General features: G+C 36.8%; 1 protein-coding gene across 7 annotated transcripts in view; it reads left to right on the forward strand.

Moving 5' to 3' along the window:
• Window positions 1-18,685, forward strand: part of FHIT (fragile histidine triad diadenosine triphosphatase) — a 1,353,587-nt gene that overhangs the window by 606,500 nt on the left and 728,402 nt on the right. For all 7 annotated transcript variants that reach the window (XM_014868751.3, XM_070492769.1, XM_070492770.1 and 4 more), the window contains one exon: window positions 10,647-10,766. In XM_014868751.3, coding sequence (XP_014724237.1) covers window positions 10,664-10,766 — 103 coding nt within the window. In that variant the 5' untranslated portion in view covers window positions 10,647-10,663. The remainder of the gene's footprint in view (window positions 1-10,646; window positions 10,767-18,685) is intronic.

Below are 18,685 nucleotides of genomic sequence, written 5' to 3' on the forward strand. Positions count from 1 at the left end.
TATAGAGAGGTTAGCAATCATCTAACAGCAGTGCATGCCAAAATATGATTTTATTTTTTAATTTTAACTAACAATTGTATACTATTTATGTGACAAGCACTATTCCAAACAACGTGCCAATATTAGCTTATGTGTTAGTCGATAATTAATAATTGTTAATTGAATAAAATTTGGTGTTACTTTTTGCCAGGTAAAATACTAACAACAATATGATGATTAGCATTTATCAAATACTTTACGTGTACACTTGAGAAGAAGCTACTATTGCTATCCCCAATTCACAGACTAACCCTAGAGTTGTGTTCTTAACCTCATCATCCCAGAGGTTCTGCTAGAGTTGGGCTAGGATGGAGAATCCTGTTGTTAAGAATCTATTGTTTTAGAAAGCTCCTAAGACAATTTCAATAAACCTAGTTTTGGAACTAGTGGTCTGAAAGCACCTCTCAAGCTTTAATGTGCATACCCCACAACTGGGAATCTTGTTAAAATAAGTATTGGTGCAGTAGATTTGGGGTGGAACCTGGGAATCTGCATTTCTAACAACTCTCAAGTGATGCAGATGTTGTTGATCAGCAGACCACGTTTTGAGTAGCCAGCCTAATATACTGCTTGTGGAAATAATCAGACTTTACATTTGTCCAAAAAAAAAAAATCATTCCCTGTAGGGAAAAGGGAGAGAGTAATTATGAAATGGGGTCTTGCTAGGATTTTGTATTCTCATGAGCCTGGTAAGTGCATTTGCTAAAGTCTCGAGTTTCTCAAACTTGTGTTGTTGGGTTTTGAAGGGTCCTCACATTCTCAGAAAGGAGTTTATATTTTGTGTTCTCCATTTGATGAAATAATATGAAAATAATAGATGTAGGCGTGTATTCTGAGTCACCAGTTGACTGTCATAAAAGAGAGTACTGCCACGTAGTTTTGGCACCAAGGGATCCCCTAAAGTGACTATTATTTTTAATTTAGTGTTTCTGAAAGTGAGGTCCATGAAGTCCTAGATTCCCAAGATTTAGAAATCTTTAAAGAGTATCTTCTATAAATAGTATCCTCTAGAAGAGACCTTCTAAGGTTCAGAGAGAATCTGAGTAAACCGCTTGACTTGCCAGACTTACTCAGCATCTGTGAATGAGAGGACTGGAGCTAAGTAATCTCTTAGTACCTTTTCTGCTCAAGTTCTAGAGTTGATTTTTCTTTTGTGGGACAAGGTTAGAAGCACATATTTTAGTTGGACATTAACATAACGTCTGAAAGCAAACCAGGAAGAAATATGATCTACCCTGAAATGAGCTGTTGTCATCTCCTGTTGTAAATGGTTGTGAAATTTCGCATTTTGGAGCATTTGCTTTTGTGGCCATTGAACCTTTTCCCAATACAAATTAGGTTGCCTATCTAGCCTTAACAGAAAAATGACTGATCAAATCCACTGAGTCACAAAATTAGTTGTGAATTGTAGAGACCTTTTCATTACTTCCTTTCTGTTTACTAAATTTTGAAGACAGAGTTCTAAAAATAATGTGATGCTGTTGGCTGGTGAGAATTACGGGAGATAGAGAAGTAGGGATTGGTTATAGGTGGTAGAGATATGTTATAGAAGGTAGACAGGTCAAGAGAGGGTACAAATGACTTCCATAGTTGAAAATATGGGAAATAGGGACTCACTGTATACCTTGAAGTCACATATTTTTAGTTCACAACAAAATGTTATTACTAAGGAATACAAGCTTAGAAAGTTAATTGGCTAAAATTATAAAACCGTGGTTTTTGTTAACATACTTCTGTTGTTTGATTCTAAAGAAACACATACAAGCCTCAGTAGTGTCTCTGTAGTGAACCGATTCCCTTCTATTTCTGTCTTAGGTCAGGCCCACTCATACGTCTAAGGGCCTAAACCTTAGGCTGAGGTCTCTAGCCCAATGCTTGGTTCTCTGGATGCCGGAAGCCATCATCTCCATATTTATTAAGAAACAGAGATCCCAGGAGATAATTTTCCCCAGAGAACTCAACAGAATATTGGTCCATCCAGCCCTCGTATTTGGTAAAAAAGATTCAGCAATTTTCTTTTAGCTTAAAATAAAATTGCTTTCTGCCATTTTCATGTGAGAGGAAAGTATTTAATATTTATCTCAGCCTTGCAGACAGTTTCAGATCCTGGAGATGTAGGAATTTTTCCATCACACAATATTGGTTCTTACACTTTTTTCTACTTTTTGTTCCTTTTATAGTTCCTGGAGTATTTTTCTTCTCCACTGAAATTAAAACTTGAGGAAGCATGTCTGCTAGCAGCACATGGGCAGAATTTTAGTGCAATTAGAGAAGAAGCACATTTGGATTTGAGCAAGGAAATATAAACATATTACCATTTAGGGGTACCTATGTCATGTGACAGACATAGTGAGATGTGCTTCACACACTCTGTCGCCCTCTATTTTCTGATGAGATATCTGAGGGTGTGAATTTCAGTTAATTGCTGATGATCAGGGAGTGGCAGAGCCAAGACTCAAGTGTGCGTGTTTTGAACTCTAATTCTAGCTCTTCGTGCTTCCTCTCAACAAAGGGTAGTTTATGAGTTGTATGGACATATCAAAAAGGAAGGAATAGTGAAGAGGTCAGTGGGTAGTCAACATTTCAAATTGTTGGCAGGCTAAACTCATGAGAAGAAATGTAAAAGAAACACATGAGCTTGTTGGTAAGAGTGGTGCCTGAGAAGAAGAGAAATGAGAGGCAGGGTAGCTTTGGGTAGAGGAAAATGGGAAATAAACCTAAAATGTAACACTAGGAACTAGCTTGATGGATGAATATCAGAATGAATATAATCAGTAGTCAGATGGATTGAGGCTGTCTCCCAAATGTCATTAGGAAGAAATAAAAATATGAGAAGACTGAGAAAAGAGTTGAGAGGGAGAATGAATAGAAATGTTAGATAGAATTCCTGAAAGGCAGAAAAGTAAACTGAGGTCAGCGGATATTTGAAGAAATAATGACCAAGAATATAAAGAATGCATTGAAAACTGAAGACCTCATATGGAAAAGGTTAATATGCCACTAAAACAAAAGGAATCAGGAAAATAGTCAGTAGTTGGTTGAACAATGTCCCCCTGAAAAGGAACCTCAGAATTTAACCTGAATTGGAAATAGGATCTTTGTACAAGTAGTTAGTTAAAATGAGGTTATCCTGGATTAGAGTGGGTCCTAATCCAACGACTTGTGCCTTCATAAGAAGAAAAGACGCACAGAGAAGATGGCCCAGTGAAGATGGAGGCAGAGACTAGAGTGATGCATTACAAGCCAAGGAATGCCAAGGGTTATCGTCAACCACCAGAAGCTAGGGAGAGGCAAGGAGGCATTTTACCCTAGGGTCTTTGGAGGGAGCATGGCCCTACCGACACCTTGATTTCTGGCTTCTGGCCTCCAGAACTGTGAGAGAATAAATTTCTGTTGTTTTAAGCCATCCAGTTTGTGATAATTTGTTACCATAGCCCTCAGAAACTAATATGTAGTCCTATACTTAGACCTTTTAACAAAAGCCGGGCAATTTTGAGATAAAAACTAGATCATCCTCCAGTGAACAGGAATCTGATTGTCACTGGACTTTTCTCCATAGCAACACTAAAATGTGAGAGGGCAAAGGAATAACAGTCTCAAAGGAATGATACAAACAAACTTTAAGCTTAGGATTTTATTTCTCATTACTTTATTTAAGTGAGAGTAAAATAAAGATATCATTCTGTATAATTTCTCAGTTTTCCACACATAGGACCTCTCTGAAAGTAATTTTAGAGAATGTATTCCAGCGAAAAAAAGAACAGGAGGAAGAAATGAAATGCAGTGAATAACAGCAAGTGGGGAATTTAGTGATTTTTGTATAAATAAGCAATGACAACTTTAGTTTCTAGCAATGTGATAGGATAATCAGAAATTTTCCACTGAAAAATAACTTGAAATGCTGTATAAAATACACAACTATTCACAGAAAGGTATAGCTGAGCTTTGAAAAAGGCCGAAAACCTAAGGGGAAGCTAAAATTCAAAAGAGGAAGTAGTGCTGAGCCCATTGCTGCCTGTGAGTGGGATGTCTGCAGACCTTTGTCAATAAGATAAATGAAAAATACAATTGCTGGAGTAGGCAGTGGAAACCCCCCCCAACCCGCTCCCCACCACTAAAAGCACATAACCAAAGCCAGCATATCAATAACTATTTGAAATTATAATGCAATATTATTTCAACACTTCAGAAATTGGACCTAGGGAGGAGGGGAAATGAGATGTGAAAGAAATCCAAGGTGGTAAGAATATACTGAGGACATAGATATCGATCTTCTTTTAGATATTGATGGGGAAATTGAGCATTAGTATGGATTGTAATAAGATAAGAATAACCACTATTGAAATAAAATAGAATGTATAATTTTCATATCCACAGGAAAAATGCTTGATCTAGCCAGTGGAAGGTAGGACAGAGAAAAAAGTAAAACAAAAAGATGAAATAGGGTGTTGAAAATAAGCTCAAAGAATAATTGGCATAAAGGTTTGGGCTTTAAAGTAATCAAGACAGATTATCCAATGGATAGAAAACAATGCGAGAATATATTGGTTATAAAAAAAATTTAAAAGAACACAGGTTGAAATGAAGGGGATGGAAAAAGTTACACTTGTCAAATACAGACAAAAAGAAAAGGGAACAATAGATCAAGGGAGTAAAGCAAGCATGAACATATTCACATGCAATAATATAGAAAGCAGGTATTTATGGCATTTGACATTGATCGAGTAATTGAGTTAGAAATCTAATGGTCTTTTTCAGAAACTGTTGAAACAATGAGACAGAAAGTCAGCAGAGAAAGAGAAGATTTGAATAACAATGGAAGAATTTGATCTATCATGTCTATAGAACTTACCCAGCAGATGCAGAATATATTTTATTTTGGAGGGCAAGTGGATTAGGCACAAGTTTCATCTTTTAATGGATCAGGAAGGAAGCCTCAAATTCTAAAAAAAAATTATAGAGGTTCTTTTCTCTAACTACAGTGCTTTAAATCAGTCATCGTTAACAGAAAGATAGCAAAAACATCCCGTACATTTGGAAATGAAAAGACATATTATGAAATAACCCTCAGGTTAAATAGGAAATGATAACAAGAATAGCAAAATTGTAGAGCTGAATGATAATAAAAGCACAGTAGGTGAAAATTTGAGAGAGATAGCTAATGGAATACTTTGAAAGCAATATATAGCTTTTGTTACCCAAGAGAAAAATACGAAGTCTGAAACCCCATAAGCTCAATGTTTGACTCAGGTAATTAGAAAAACTGTAACATGGTAAATCTGAAGAAACAAGGAAAAAAGAAATAAGGGTAAACAAATATAAGTGCAGAAAATAAGCAACAAAGTAGAGATAATTAATAAAAGCAAAGAACCAAAAAATGGTTCTTTGAAAAACTTAATAGTTTAGACATAATTCTTGCAAGATAAATGAAGAAAAACATGTATAAATTATGAATAAACAAAAGAAAAAATTGGTAGAAGAACTAATTATGGATTACATTTTAATCTGTTAAAATAATATGATGAATTTTTTGCCCATAAAGATGCAAATTTAGATGAAAAGGATACATGGTGAAAAAATTGATGCAAAAAAACCCCCAATCAGGGGCTGGCCCCGTGGCCGAGTGGTTAAGTTCGCGCGCTCCGCTGCAGGCGGCCCAGTGTTTCGTTGGTTCATATCCTGGGCGCGGACATGGCACTGCTCATCAGACCACGCTGAGGCAGCGTCCCACATGCCACAACTAGAAGAACCCACAACGAAGAATACACAACTATGTACCGGGGGGCTTTGGGGAGAAAAAGGAAATAATAAAATCTTTAATAAAAAAAAAAAAAAAAACACCCCAATCAGTAACCATTAAAAAAATTGTAATGATTAACAAGACTTTATCCTCCTTGCAATATAAAAAGAGGCCCAGACAGTTTGACAGGTGAATTCTATTTAACTCTCAAGGAACAGAAAATCCTTGTTTATAAAACTTATCATAGAACAAAGAAAAAAAGCCAACCTATTATGTTTGGTTTTGAAAACAAAAGCCAGATTAAAAAAATATTGGCCAAGTTCACTTATGACATTGAAAAACACTAAGAATTCAAATCTAGCAGTGTGTTAAAAATAATACATTATGACTAAGTTGGATTAATCATAAAAGTGAATGGATGTTTCAGTGTTTAAAAAAGTCTGTTACTGTAATTTACGACATTAATGGCAAAGAACAAGAAATGGTGTCAGCAATGATAAAGAAAAAGCTTTTAATAAAATTGTTTTTTCTTTTTTCAGTGGAATCAGTCCTTAGCAAATTTGAAATAGGGAATATTTTTTTTAGCTTGATAAAGGCTTTCTGCTAAAAACCTATGGCCAACGTCATTCTTAATGGAAAAAACAAAACTTTAAACTCATTCCTTTTCCGGGTGAAAACAAAACAAGGACGCCTGTGTTACTTGTACTTCTCAACACATTGCCAGACACCTGACGATGCAGTAAGACAAAGAGACCGACAGAAGTAGGAGAATTGAAACGAGAGAGATAATTGTCATTATTCCTAAGTAAAATCATTTATATAGCAAACCAACGAGAATCGGCAGAAACTATTAGCAGCAATACAAGAGTTCAGTTAGGTTGACAGCTAGTAAGAGCAACATATAAAAATCAATAGCTTTCCTCTGCACTGGAAGTAACCAATTATAAACTATGATGATAATAAGAGACCATTTATGATAGTGACATAAACTAAAATCTATCTAGAAATAAGTCTAAGAATTCATAAAACATATAAGGAAAATTTAAAATCCTATTACAAGAGTTTTATTACGGTATTATAAGAGCATAAATGCGGCGTTCATAAATGGATTGATTCAATATTGTGAAGATGTCATATTTCCCCCATGAAAATTTAAATTCAATGTAATTCCAATCAACATCTGAGCAAGAACTTTTTTGAAGGGGCAGAGTTGAATCTGAAATTTATATGGGAGAATAAAGGTAAAGAAGGATTCTATCTTTATATGGCATTAACGTTATACAGCAGGAGTTGGCAAATGACAGCCCACAATCCAAATCCAGGCTGCTGCCTCTTCTTATGAATAAAGTTTTACTGGGACACAGCCACATCCATTCATTTATGCATTGTCTATAGCTGCTTGCATGCTACCATGACAGAGTTGGAGTTGCAATTATAACAGACTGTGTGGCCCGCTGAATCTGGCCCTTTAGGGCAAAAAATTGGCACCCCCTGTTCTCCAGCATCTGGCAAAGAATCAGAGTATAATAAAGTCCAAACTCATTCTATGTACATATGGGAACTTGGTATAATCATTCCCAACAATTGGTGCTAGGAAAATTGGTTCACAAAAGGAGAAAAATGAAACCATTCCTGTACTTCATACCATAAACAAAACTCCAAGTGGATTAAATACCTAACTGTTAAGAGTGAAAATATAAAGCTGATGGAAATTTAAGAATATATTTTTGTAACCTTATGGAAGAGAAGGGTTTGTTACATAAAATTCACAGAGCACAAACCATAAAAAGAAAGTCAATGAATACATCAAAATGAATGGTTTTTGTTAAATGGAGAGTATGATGAAAAAAACTAACAGATGGTGAAAATATAATTGTCATGTTTAATAGACTAAGATCAATATTTAAATATACTAAGGACTCTGGAAAATCAGAAAACAGAAAGGAGGACACCAGTATGAAAGAGGGCAAAGCATGAATTGGCAATTCAGAGAAGGAGAAACGTATACATGCACATATCAAATTGGAGACAAGCAACATAAAGGTGGCATGCCATTTTGCCTATCATATCAGTAAAAGCTAGGAAATCAGGTATTCTCAAGTGCTGTCAGGGATGTGGGAAAATAGACATTTGCATGTCTTACTTCTGGGACCGCAAACTGGTGCTTATATTTTAGAAAATCTCAGTATGTGTATAACCTAAAACCGAATAATAGGTCTCTTGCATAGATACCCAGGGAAGTACATGTAAGGATGGTCATCACAGTATTACTTGTGGTAAAAGACTGGAGAGAAGCTAGCTCTTCAGCACTAGAGAAATGGACAAGGGAAATTACAGTGGAATACAGCGAGAGGGAATAAGCAGTGAGAAGGAGTGAATTTCATCTATTTATAGCAACATGACTGAGTCTCTAAAACAATGTTGAGAGAAAAAGGCAGAATGAGATTTAAAGCATGATACAATTTATAGACAAATTTAAAAGCCATATGCAAGAGCCCTATATATTTTGACATATAAGATATTTGTAAAAATGCAATGAAGATTGTAAACACAACGTTAATTATGAAAAAGTGAAGCCCTGTGGTGGGAGAGGAAAGAATGGGCCTGGGCATAGAGGATGAAGGGGAAATGATGATAAGAAAACTGAAAACCACAGAAGAGCCTTTCACGAACCATTAATCGTAGCTTATCAACTAGAGCCTATGCTTAAGTCAATTCTGTACAATTATCCTTAAGGGGAAACAAACTCTGGGGACGTTATTCCTTCCAGTATTGTTAGCTCCAGGTGCTCACAGAGTGTCATCAGGTATGGTCTCTCTCTATATCTTGGCTCTGCTGGCCTCAGTGTTGGCTCTGATATCAGGCAGACTGTTTTCAGTGTAATCTCTAGCTGTTCCAGGTTCAGTTCTTACCAGTTTTGCAACTCAGCAGAAAGAAAGCTCTTTCTCCATATTGTCAGCAGTAATCCTTGCATGGATTTCCTTCCTTTGAATGCCTCATTTTTTGTCCTGTGTCCACTCCTGAACCAGTCATGTGACAGGGCACTGAGGATGCCTGAGTCACTTTTCTATCCCTAGAACCCGGCAGTAGGAATAGTGCCACATAGAAAATGTGGTAGGATATTACCCAAAGAAAAATCAGGGTGATGTGAGCAGAGCTACCAGATATGACGAGAAAGTGGATGCTGGGGAGGCAAAAAACACAGATAGCTGCGAGGAACTTGAACCAATGCTGTTTATAAAATGATTGAAATGAATTGCCATGTTTATTCTAGAAAAACTGGGGAAAATGAATAAAGGTTAACTCTAAGCATCTGCCACTTGCATGCCACTTGTTTCATATGACCCAGAGGTATAAATCCACGGACTTGGTATGAAAGACAACTACGTAATTGCTGGAGTTGATTGCCTTAGAAGGAATGGATAGTGAACTTCCCATCAATGGGTATATTTAAGCATGGACTAGCCAGCTACTTGGCAAGGATTCTGTAGAGAAGGACCCAAGGGCTGGGAGACCAGTTGGGTTTGATCAGTGGTTCTGAATCATCTAGACAGCTTATTAAAGTATAGATATCTGGGCCCTTCTCCCAAGAGTTTCTGGTTTGGTACATCTGGAGTAGAACTCCAGAATTGCATTTCTAATATGTTCCCAGGTGATGCTGCTGCTCCTGGTCCAAGGAACACACCATGAGGACCACTGTGTTAGATGATTTTCAACATCCTTATTGACCTTTAGTTTTTATGAGATAGTTGTTAATGTTCTAAAAACCAGCATTTGTATCACTGAGGCAAAACTTCCATCTTATTTCTCTGTACCTGAAATGTGTTAAGTTTTGGCTATGTTGGTGCTTCAACAGTAGATGCTATTTGCATAGCCCTCTGTATCTTTTGGGTCATTGGGAACATTAGAATCATTAAACAATTTGTGCTTTATAAAATAGTCAACCATTTTCTGACATGATCCTTTTTGTAATCCTGTTTCTGTTTGCCCATGGGTTGATCTATTTTCATCACTTTTGTAGTGGGATGGTTCCTGAATTAGAAAAATGAAATGATTTCCCAAGGAGAGTGTGTCTTAGTCATTCAGAAAGTAACTTTGTCGTGTGTAGGCATCCAGCTGATGGAAAATCATTCCTTGGTACCCTAGATGCCAAGTGCTAAATCTTCTTCAACCCCATTGCTGTGGCTTTCCCCAGAAAAGAGGACATGAAACACTTCACATACCTTGCTGGCTCTGCATCAACCAGCAATTGTTCTCATCTTGAACTCTATTTTTGGCCTTCTCTTTATCAATTTTTTTCTCTTTAATTTTGGAAATTTTGCTATAATAGTTCTCAGGGAGTGCTCATATGTTTCTCTAATTGTAGGCAAGGTCAAACAGTACTTGTCCTTTCTCTAAATTGCTTTTATATAAACAGAGATAAAACCATTTGAGAAAAGCATTTAAGAATTAGAAGGTTATAGTCAATGCTTAACAATGAAAATTTTCAGCTTAGCAAAGATAATGAAATGGATGGGTAAAAATAAAAAGTGCCTGACAGATAGCACATAGTGGATTTCAGTTAAGGTGGCAAGCAACCTGAAGTGCAGAGAGATTTAAGAAGACTGTTTTGTTGTCCATGTGCAAGCTTCTGCTTGACAACACTAACTCCAGGCAAGGCAAGGCTGGTAGAGAGAGTGGAGTATTTTAGGAGGACTTACCCAGAATACATCTTAGTGGATATTAAATGGGGAACAGTTTAAATGAAGTCTTCTTTGCAACTAAGAATCTTTAGTAATGGAATTTGCTTTCTTTAAAGTGATACATGATCTGAGTTTCTCATCAGAATTTTATAAATGCCCATTTCCTAAATCCTCTTCTCTTTCAGACTTTAATTGTGTGGAAATGTCATTCAGATTCGGCCAGCATCTCATCAAGCCCTCTGTGGTGTTTCTCAAAACAGAACTATCCTTTGCCCTTGTGAACAGGAAACCTGTGGTACCAGGACGTATCCTTTTTTTTTTTTTTAACAGAGGAAAAATAAAAAAGCCTCTGTAGCTAACAGACCAAATGAATACAGGATTGGCCTCCAGTGTCTGTCTGAAAAGGTAAACAACGAATCTGCCTCGCTCCCGCTTTGGGAAAACCAGGTAAGGTGTTACTCACATTTATTCTGAATCCAGTTGGTGGCACCAGTAATATGCTTGATCAATGTTGCAGAACTTCTGAAAAGAGTTGCTTGGCAACCATGGCTTTGGAGGTGAATTTTTGCTTGACCTTTTGACTGTCGTAGCTGTGTAAATAAATAGGTGCTTCTAAAATGGGCCCAACGAATGTCATGGGCACATTTTTTCAGTTATCGATTGTGAATTTTAATAGTAAGAGATTGGGTAGCACTTTTGTGATGTGGAAGTAAGGTATTACACGAAGATTTGAGATTCACTTGGTTTCTTTACCTCTTGGAGGTCATTCAAACTATGAGTTTTAATTAAATTCATACATGTAAACATACTTACCAAATATTTTTTTCATGTTAGCATCCGAAATAGCATTTTTTCTTGAAAGCATCCCAGCTTCTACATCATTGTCCAGTGTCACTGGTGGTAGAGTTGTTTTATTTCCCTCTGACCGTCGAGTCTTTTCTCCTATTGACTTCAGTAGGAGCTTTCCTTTTGCAGTGGGAGTAGCAGGAATTGGTGAAATGCTCTACAGAGTTATTTTTATGTTGTTGAAATTATTACTCATGACTGTGTGCATATGACTTTTGTACTGACTCTTCAGATTTCTCTTTCTCTTTCCCCCTTAACATAATTTACTATGTAGAGGGCAACAAAGTATAAAATTTCATATTTTTTTTTTAAAGATTGGCACCTGAGCTAACAACCGTTGCCAATCTTCTTTTTTTTTTTCTGCTTTATCTCCTCAAACCACCCCCCCCCCCAACCCCCCGTACATAGTTGTATATCTTAGTTGCAGGTCCTTCTAGTTGTGGGACGCCGCCTCAACGTGGCCTGACGAGCGGTGTCATGTCCGTGCCCAGGATCTGAACCCTGGGCCGCCGCAGCGGAGCGCACGAACTTAACCACTCAGCCACGGAGCCGGCCCCTAAAATTTCATATTTTAAAATAATAAGTATTTTTCACACTGAAACATGATTTTACTTTGAAATAAATTTCTCAGTAATTCTGAGTCTACAAATATGTCAAGATTTTTTCCAGAATTAGTTACATTTTTTTCAGGAGGAATTTTCAAAGTGCTTGAGAACTTTATGAAGTATCTTCTTTGTTAGCCATGTAACTATTGTACATTGAAAAAAATACAAATAAGAAAACACGTGCCAAAAGATAATTGTGATTTTATAATAGACTTCCAAATTCTTTGAACCCAAATTTTAACTGAATAAATTTTGTAAATTTAACTAACTAATGATCACAGTGATAAACTAGTAAATAATATTATGTAAATTTTTTCTTGATAATATTTAACTCTTCTTTTAAATTTATAAAAATAGTCTAAATTATCAATACTCAATATTATAAAATTTCATTCTTCTGTTTAGTGACCTAGAAAAATAAAAACTGGAATGATTTATAAAGGTCCTATGAAACAGAACTTTTAAATTGTATATCAATTTTATATTGAGCTCTTCTAAAAGACCTTGAAGTTCTTGAAATAGCAGAAGCATTTTATTTTTTCATTTGATTTTGCTGCAAGTTTGTGGTTGTCTTTTTCCTTTGAGGAATTTTATTTTTTAAGCCAAATGGGAATTCTGGTGTCAAAAGAATACGGTTTAAACGCCATCTTCTCTTTGGGTGCCAGCTTTAATTGGCTTCTGTCAAAGCACTGCAGGAACCTGAGATGAAAATGTGAATTTAGATGAGCAAATCTTAATACCTTCAACTGAGAAAATGTGAGGTTATAGAGTTGCACTGCTTTCTTAATGTTTAATAATGGCATGAACTTTACTTTGTGATTTTTTTTTTCTCATATCTTGATAGTAAGAAATTATGGTCTTTTTAACCAACTCTGACAGTGTGATGTGTAAGATCTGGGTCATATATGTGTTTGAACTCAAGAAAAGTTGAGGTGTCTACTTGTAAGGAAATGTTTATACTGCAATAGTGAGCAATCAGTGAATGATGACTAGTTTTTTTCCAGATGGCACTGGGATCGCCATTTTGGAAACGAGTCCTGGACAGTTAGTTACCATATCTCTGAGTAAATGCCAAGGACATGGGGAACACTATTAAAATCAACAGGCCTCAGTTTGTTTGGAAGGTAGCAAGAAGGACCTGGCCCTTTCTGAGGATGAGAACAGTGAGAAGCAGAACGTATTTGTAATCAGTATGCTCTGTGAGGCTATTTCACATCTACATTGTTGAAAGTGGTCTCAGGGCTAGTAGATAACGTATTTAGACAATCCTTTTTATATGATGATTTTGTAACTTTTTATTTTACTGCATCTTTGTAAACTGTTAGTAGCACCTGTGAGAAGAATCTTAATAAGTTACTCGTTTGCTTGCAGAAAGTGATATTCTTTTGTCCTGTGATTTGAGAATTGAAGATGTGGATAGCTCTGCACACTAGCGTTTCATAAAATAAATGATGAGATGTCTGCAGTGGGCTTTAATCTTCCCCCAGTGTTCTCTTCTGTCTGCCCTGGATAAGCCCCCTGGTGTGAGTCTTCCATGTCTTCTAGCTTTTTGCACCCTCCTGGTCCCTGGACTTCTCCAATCTAGCCAACACCTCCTTTTAAACCATAGCCGTGATCATATCACTCTCCTATTTTCCTGCAAACAAACCATGAATGGATCTCCTTTATTTTTATTTTTTTGAGGATAAAGTTTAAACTCCTTATCATAGTTTTAAAAGATTTTCCTTATCTTGACCTAACCCACTCCCTTTCCAGCTATTTCCTAAACAGGTGTTGTATTTCTCTTTACCATCCTTTTTCTCCCTTTACCCCACCTCTTTCTTTGTCTTGAAATACTTCCCATCCTTTTCATTTCAATTAAAGTGGTTTGATACCTGTCCCACCCTCTTAGGAGAAAAATGCTCTGTCCTTTTTGTGACATTTGGTGCCTTAATCATATGTTGATTCATTCAACAGTTTATTACTGAGCTCCGACTCTCTTCTAGGTGCCATGCCAAACGCTTATCGCAATCTGCATCATATCAGAACTGTGCTCATTCCTGTTTGTCTCTGCACTGAGTCATTATTTCCTGGGAAGGAGTGGGGCCAGGACCTGCTCTAGCTGGCACATCTCTTTTTCTCTTAGCATCCAGAAGTACTATGTTGACTGTGAACATCAGGAGCATATGGATTGTTTCAATTAATGGAATGGGGCAATATGGGTCTGCTAAAATCCTGTCTTTTCAGTATTCCCATGCATAAAGCTAAGTCTTGTCACCATTTTATCCCAGATTTTTAAATATCATATCCAAGCTGTGTTTTCCCAAATTTCCCTTCGTGCTTTGTCAGTTACAATCCTGTTTACATTTCTGTGTAACAAGGGTACAAAGTTACGTCTAAAAGCAGTGAATAAATTTGTGGCAGATGGGAAAAGATTCTTTTCCGTTTTTTTACATGCTAATTTGTCAATGGACAAGTCTGTATTTTAAGGGCAGTATGTTGGCATCTTCATGTAACTGGAACATTTCACTGTGTATTTTTGATGACTTCTTTTTAAAAACAGTATTCAGGTGGCCTTTGGGGGAATGTGCGATTCACAAGAGACTTGTAAATGTCATCTTTGAACTTGTGTCCCCTCTAACATTTTGCTGTCCCCCAACTGTTTTTTCTTAAGGCTTTGCTGGCCTGACTTTTTCATTTCTTTCAGAGGAGGAAAAGAACTGTCAGATCAGGGGCCGAAGATATGCTTTTGAAGCAAGACTATTTGCTTCATTCTTAAAAGAGCCACTTCTGTCTCTCCTTGTCTCCACCTCAAGCAAACACTTCTGTTCATTGCAAAGTGTTTAAAGCTGATTGAATAGGCTTTGGCCTCTGTGGTGCAACACTCTAGAAGAATATGTCAGAATGGCTTTAATCCATTAATTTCTTCTTACTGGAAAATGTTTTTCAGAGTGTCTTGGTGAGAGAACAGAAACATTGTGGAGATTGCATCTTCAGAATTCTGCAGTGAACATTTTATTCATGTGCCTCAGTGTAGCCTAGCTGTTGTTCCAAGCTTAAATAAATTTGAACCAATGTGGTTAATACTTCTCCTCACTCCCTCCCCTTGCATTGTGCTGTGTCTACCTCTCATCTTGAGTTGAGCATGAGAAATGAATTTGAACATTAGTGAATCCATTTGGGGACTGGGCTTTTATTGTAAATAAAATTATTCATTTGTTATGTCCTGTTGTTTTCAGCAGACAGTGTATTGATCTTTGAATTGCTATTCAGAATGGCATAAGCTCTAACATAAGGGGCACATGGCAACATTTGTGGATGGGTTGAATGTGCTATGTAATGACAGAGACAAACCTTGCTTGCTGGCCATACTATATTATACAAATCATTTGTCAACAGTTTATTGAATCAGTTATTAAAAAGAGCAGCTTTTTCCAAATGGTAGGATTGCACACAGAATGTTATCAGGGCCAAACAATGTTAGGGTGATGCATTGAGGACAGCCTTACAAAGTGTATTCGTGAAGAATTAGACTAGGTAACTTAAAAGACATTTCTGCTGACATATACGTTAGGAATAAAAGTTTGGTACAATGGAAATTGTGCTCTAAGATCCAACAACAAGAGATAAAAATGAAAACTCTGACAAATGCCTTTTAATACAAATTTTACCTTTCCAAACAAGCAATGTTAAGTTTTTTCTGTTTTCAGACCATTGCCATACTGAGTACTCCTGAAATAAATGAAAAAATGAGCAAAAATAGCTTCATTACTTAACAGTGCTTCTTACGGAAGAGATGCTATAGATAAAAGTTCCCTTTTAGTCCTTCCGTAAAAATCAGAAATATTTGTCATTTCCTGAGTAGGTTGTAATCTTGTGAATTTCTTTAATTGTTCAGGAAACCAGTTATTAGTGATCTGATGATCTTTCATTTCTCAAAAGAGTTTCTTTTTAAACCTTCCTGTGCAAATAAAATGAGTGCAAGCACTATTTTAATATCTTTATTACTAAAGATAGATTTTTTGCTCTTAAAATTTCCCTAAGCGTATGTCTTTTTTTCACCCTGTGTGTTCCTATTGTATATTAGCTAGCTTAAAATGCTCTAGGAGAGCTGTTCGAAGATGATCTTGCTTTGTCCAGGGCTGTGATGGGGCAAGTTGATTTTCTTGTGGTCATGTTGTTCTTGACTTTGTTTGGTAGCCGATTGTGTCCAAAAGATCTGCATGTTGCAGTGATTGCTCAGTTAGAGCATCTGTTCTCCTGTTTCTATGGGAAAGGTTTCCATATAAATGAGACCTACCTTTGGGTTACTAGAGTACATTGCTACCAATCAGAACCAGTTGTTGATGGCATTGGTCAGAAGGAACAAAGGAAGCTCATGGACGCTTTTATTCTCTAAGCTAACATCTTTTTTCAGTGTTTAGAACCAGCCACAGAGGACCCTGCTAACCTCCATGGCAAGACAAACCTTGTGTGACAGTTGTCCGTCTTGACTTGTCATCCGAGGAATTACTGCACAGAGAGCAAATACATCTCAAAGGCCAGCTCTTCAGCTGGTAGTGAGCTCACGGTGTTGAGGAGGATTCTGAGGCTGCATGCAGGGTCAGCGGGCAGTAATTGTCCTGGGTAGCAGAGGGGAGAGAAGAGCCCTCCTTTCCAGGCTCTTCTTTTCCCCTGTTTATTTTTTGTTCCTGAGCTGAGACTGGCATCTCTATTTTTATTATAGACAGAATGATGGATTGTTGGCACCTGACACTGAGGGAATTAATAGATGCTTTGTATGTGTGCAAGGATTATTTGAAATTGGATGGAGAAAAATGTGGGGATTTTATTCATTTTGCCCTGGCCACTTCAAATAAAGGTGATTCATCCATGAAACAGTGTGCCTGAAGCATGTACATATTGGTCTTAGTCCTCATCCAGGCCTCTTCTTGCCATGTACTGTCTCTGCCTGGCTCCTTGCTATCTGCTGGTTGGTGAGGATACACATGTGGCAACCTTGTGGTTCCTTTGGCCCTTGTGCATAATTACTTAGTTTTGACTGTTTTTCCTTGACCTTGACCTCTTCTCCATAATAGGCCTTACCTTCTAGCTTCAGACCCTCCTGTGGATGGAGCGAGGAGGGCTGGCCTCACCATGGTTATGCATTAGGGCAGGAAAATCCAACTGGTTTTTTGATCAGAGCTTTTAGGAGGTTCCTACATTCTCTCAGAATTGCACAAAGGCTATAGGTCACTTTCAAAAACCAGGAAAAGATAACTTTACAATCTGCCAATCTATATAGAATATTTCTGTTAGTGTGGGGGGACAGGGGGAGTAAAATATTAGAGATGCCCTCTCAACTCTAGCAAATGTTAGGATGATAATTATATGTATTAAAACAACACTGTGAATATTTCTCATATTAATTGCAAAAATGAATATCTTGTAACATGGAAAGCCATTCCCCATTTCTCTTTTTTTCTAAATGAAACTTTCCTCAGGTAATTTTAAACTGTCATGGTTAACAATTACTGAACTCTATTCATTATATTCTGGGCATATTTTTGACCTGCTTTCCAGGCAAGTCATCAGATTGTGAGGAATAGGAAAAGGCTGGTCATGGTGTTGCCAGCTTTGCACTTGTAACAGAACATAATTAGAAGTAATGAATGGAATAATACATCATTGTTCATAAGAAATGTCATGTAATTAACTCAAATAATGCAAAATATATTCTAATTTCCATTTGGAATTAAATAGATTTGTTAGAACATCAGTATGCAGTTAATGTTTATCCTATATTTTCATACACATATCAAAACTGTTAAACTCTATTGAATGAATATACATGGATTTTCTACAACACAATAAGTCAAGATGGCTTTGTTTTGCTAATAGAGCCTTATGTATATTCCTTAGTTATGATATATACATAATTTATGTATATGTTCAGTTCTTTGAATTATCTTAATTAATTTATATTTATTGCAAATTAATGATCTAATTTATTTACTTAGTTCCCATTTCCTTTCTCAAACTAATTGACTGAAAAAAATAACTATAAATTTGCAAATAGCTCTTGGGCACAAATCCTAAATTGGCCTTATCCTAAGAATTCTCTACAATATTTTAATATCAGCAACGCATTGTTGGTGTCACTGTTTCGTTTTGTCCTTGCTGACCAATAAGCCGTTGAAATGGGCAAGCTGAGTCTCAGGTCAGTGGTGCCCTTATTTCATGGGAGCCAGGACTCGACCCAGAACTCTTGACCCTCATTTCATTGTTCTTTCCACCATCTCTGGTTGCCTTCTTATGGGGAGCAAACCTTTTTGTATCATTGCTAAGGTATTCTGAGGGTGTTTTTACTCTGCCATTTATATTTTGTATTGATCTTTTGGTGGCTTTGCTGTTTTGTCATCATTATCATTTAAGAATAGGATAACCTTGGGGACTTCTGAGAGTTGGAAGGCTTCAGCCTGACTCTTCACTGCTGTGAGTGTGGGGCCAGGCAGTTTAGCTTGGGTAGCAACACAGTTTGCTCCAAGGTAAAATGAATCCAGGAGGAGAGAAATTCATCTGGCTCTCTAATTCTTCTCTTTTCTAATAGGTTTTGAAATGGCTGTAGTTATCAAGAGATCTTTTCATCTTCAAGATTTATTTCTAGTTCAAGAGATTTGTTGGAACGAAGAATTATCTGTTGAATGCTAATACTTTAACGGTAAACCATGATCCCCTTCCATTCACCAAAGATGATTGCTTTAAAAGTTGTTAAAGAAGGTATGTCAGGATAAAATAAATCAACAGAAATTACA

This window comes from Equus asinus, chromosome 21, assembly GCF_041296235.1.
Source record: "Equus asinus isolate D_3611 breed Donkey chromosome 21, EquAss-T2T_v2, whole genome shotgun sequence".
NCBI lineage: Eukaryota > Metazoa > Chordata > Mammalia > Perissodactyla > Equidae > Equus > Equus asinus.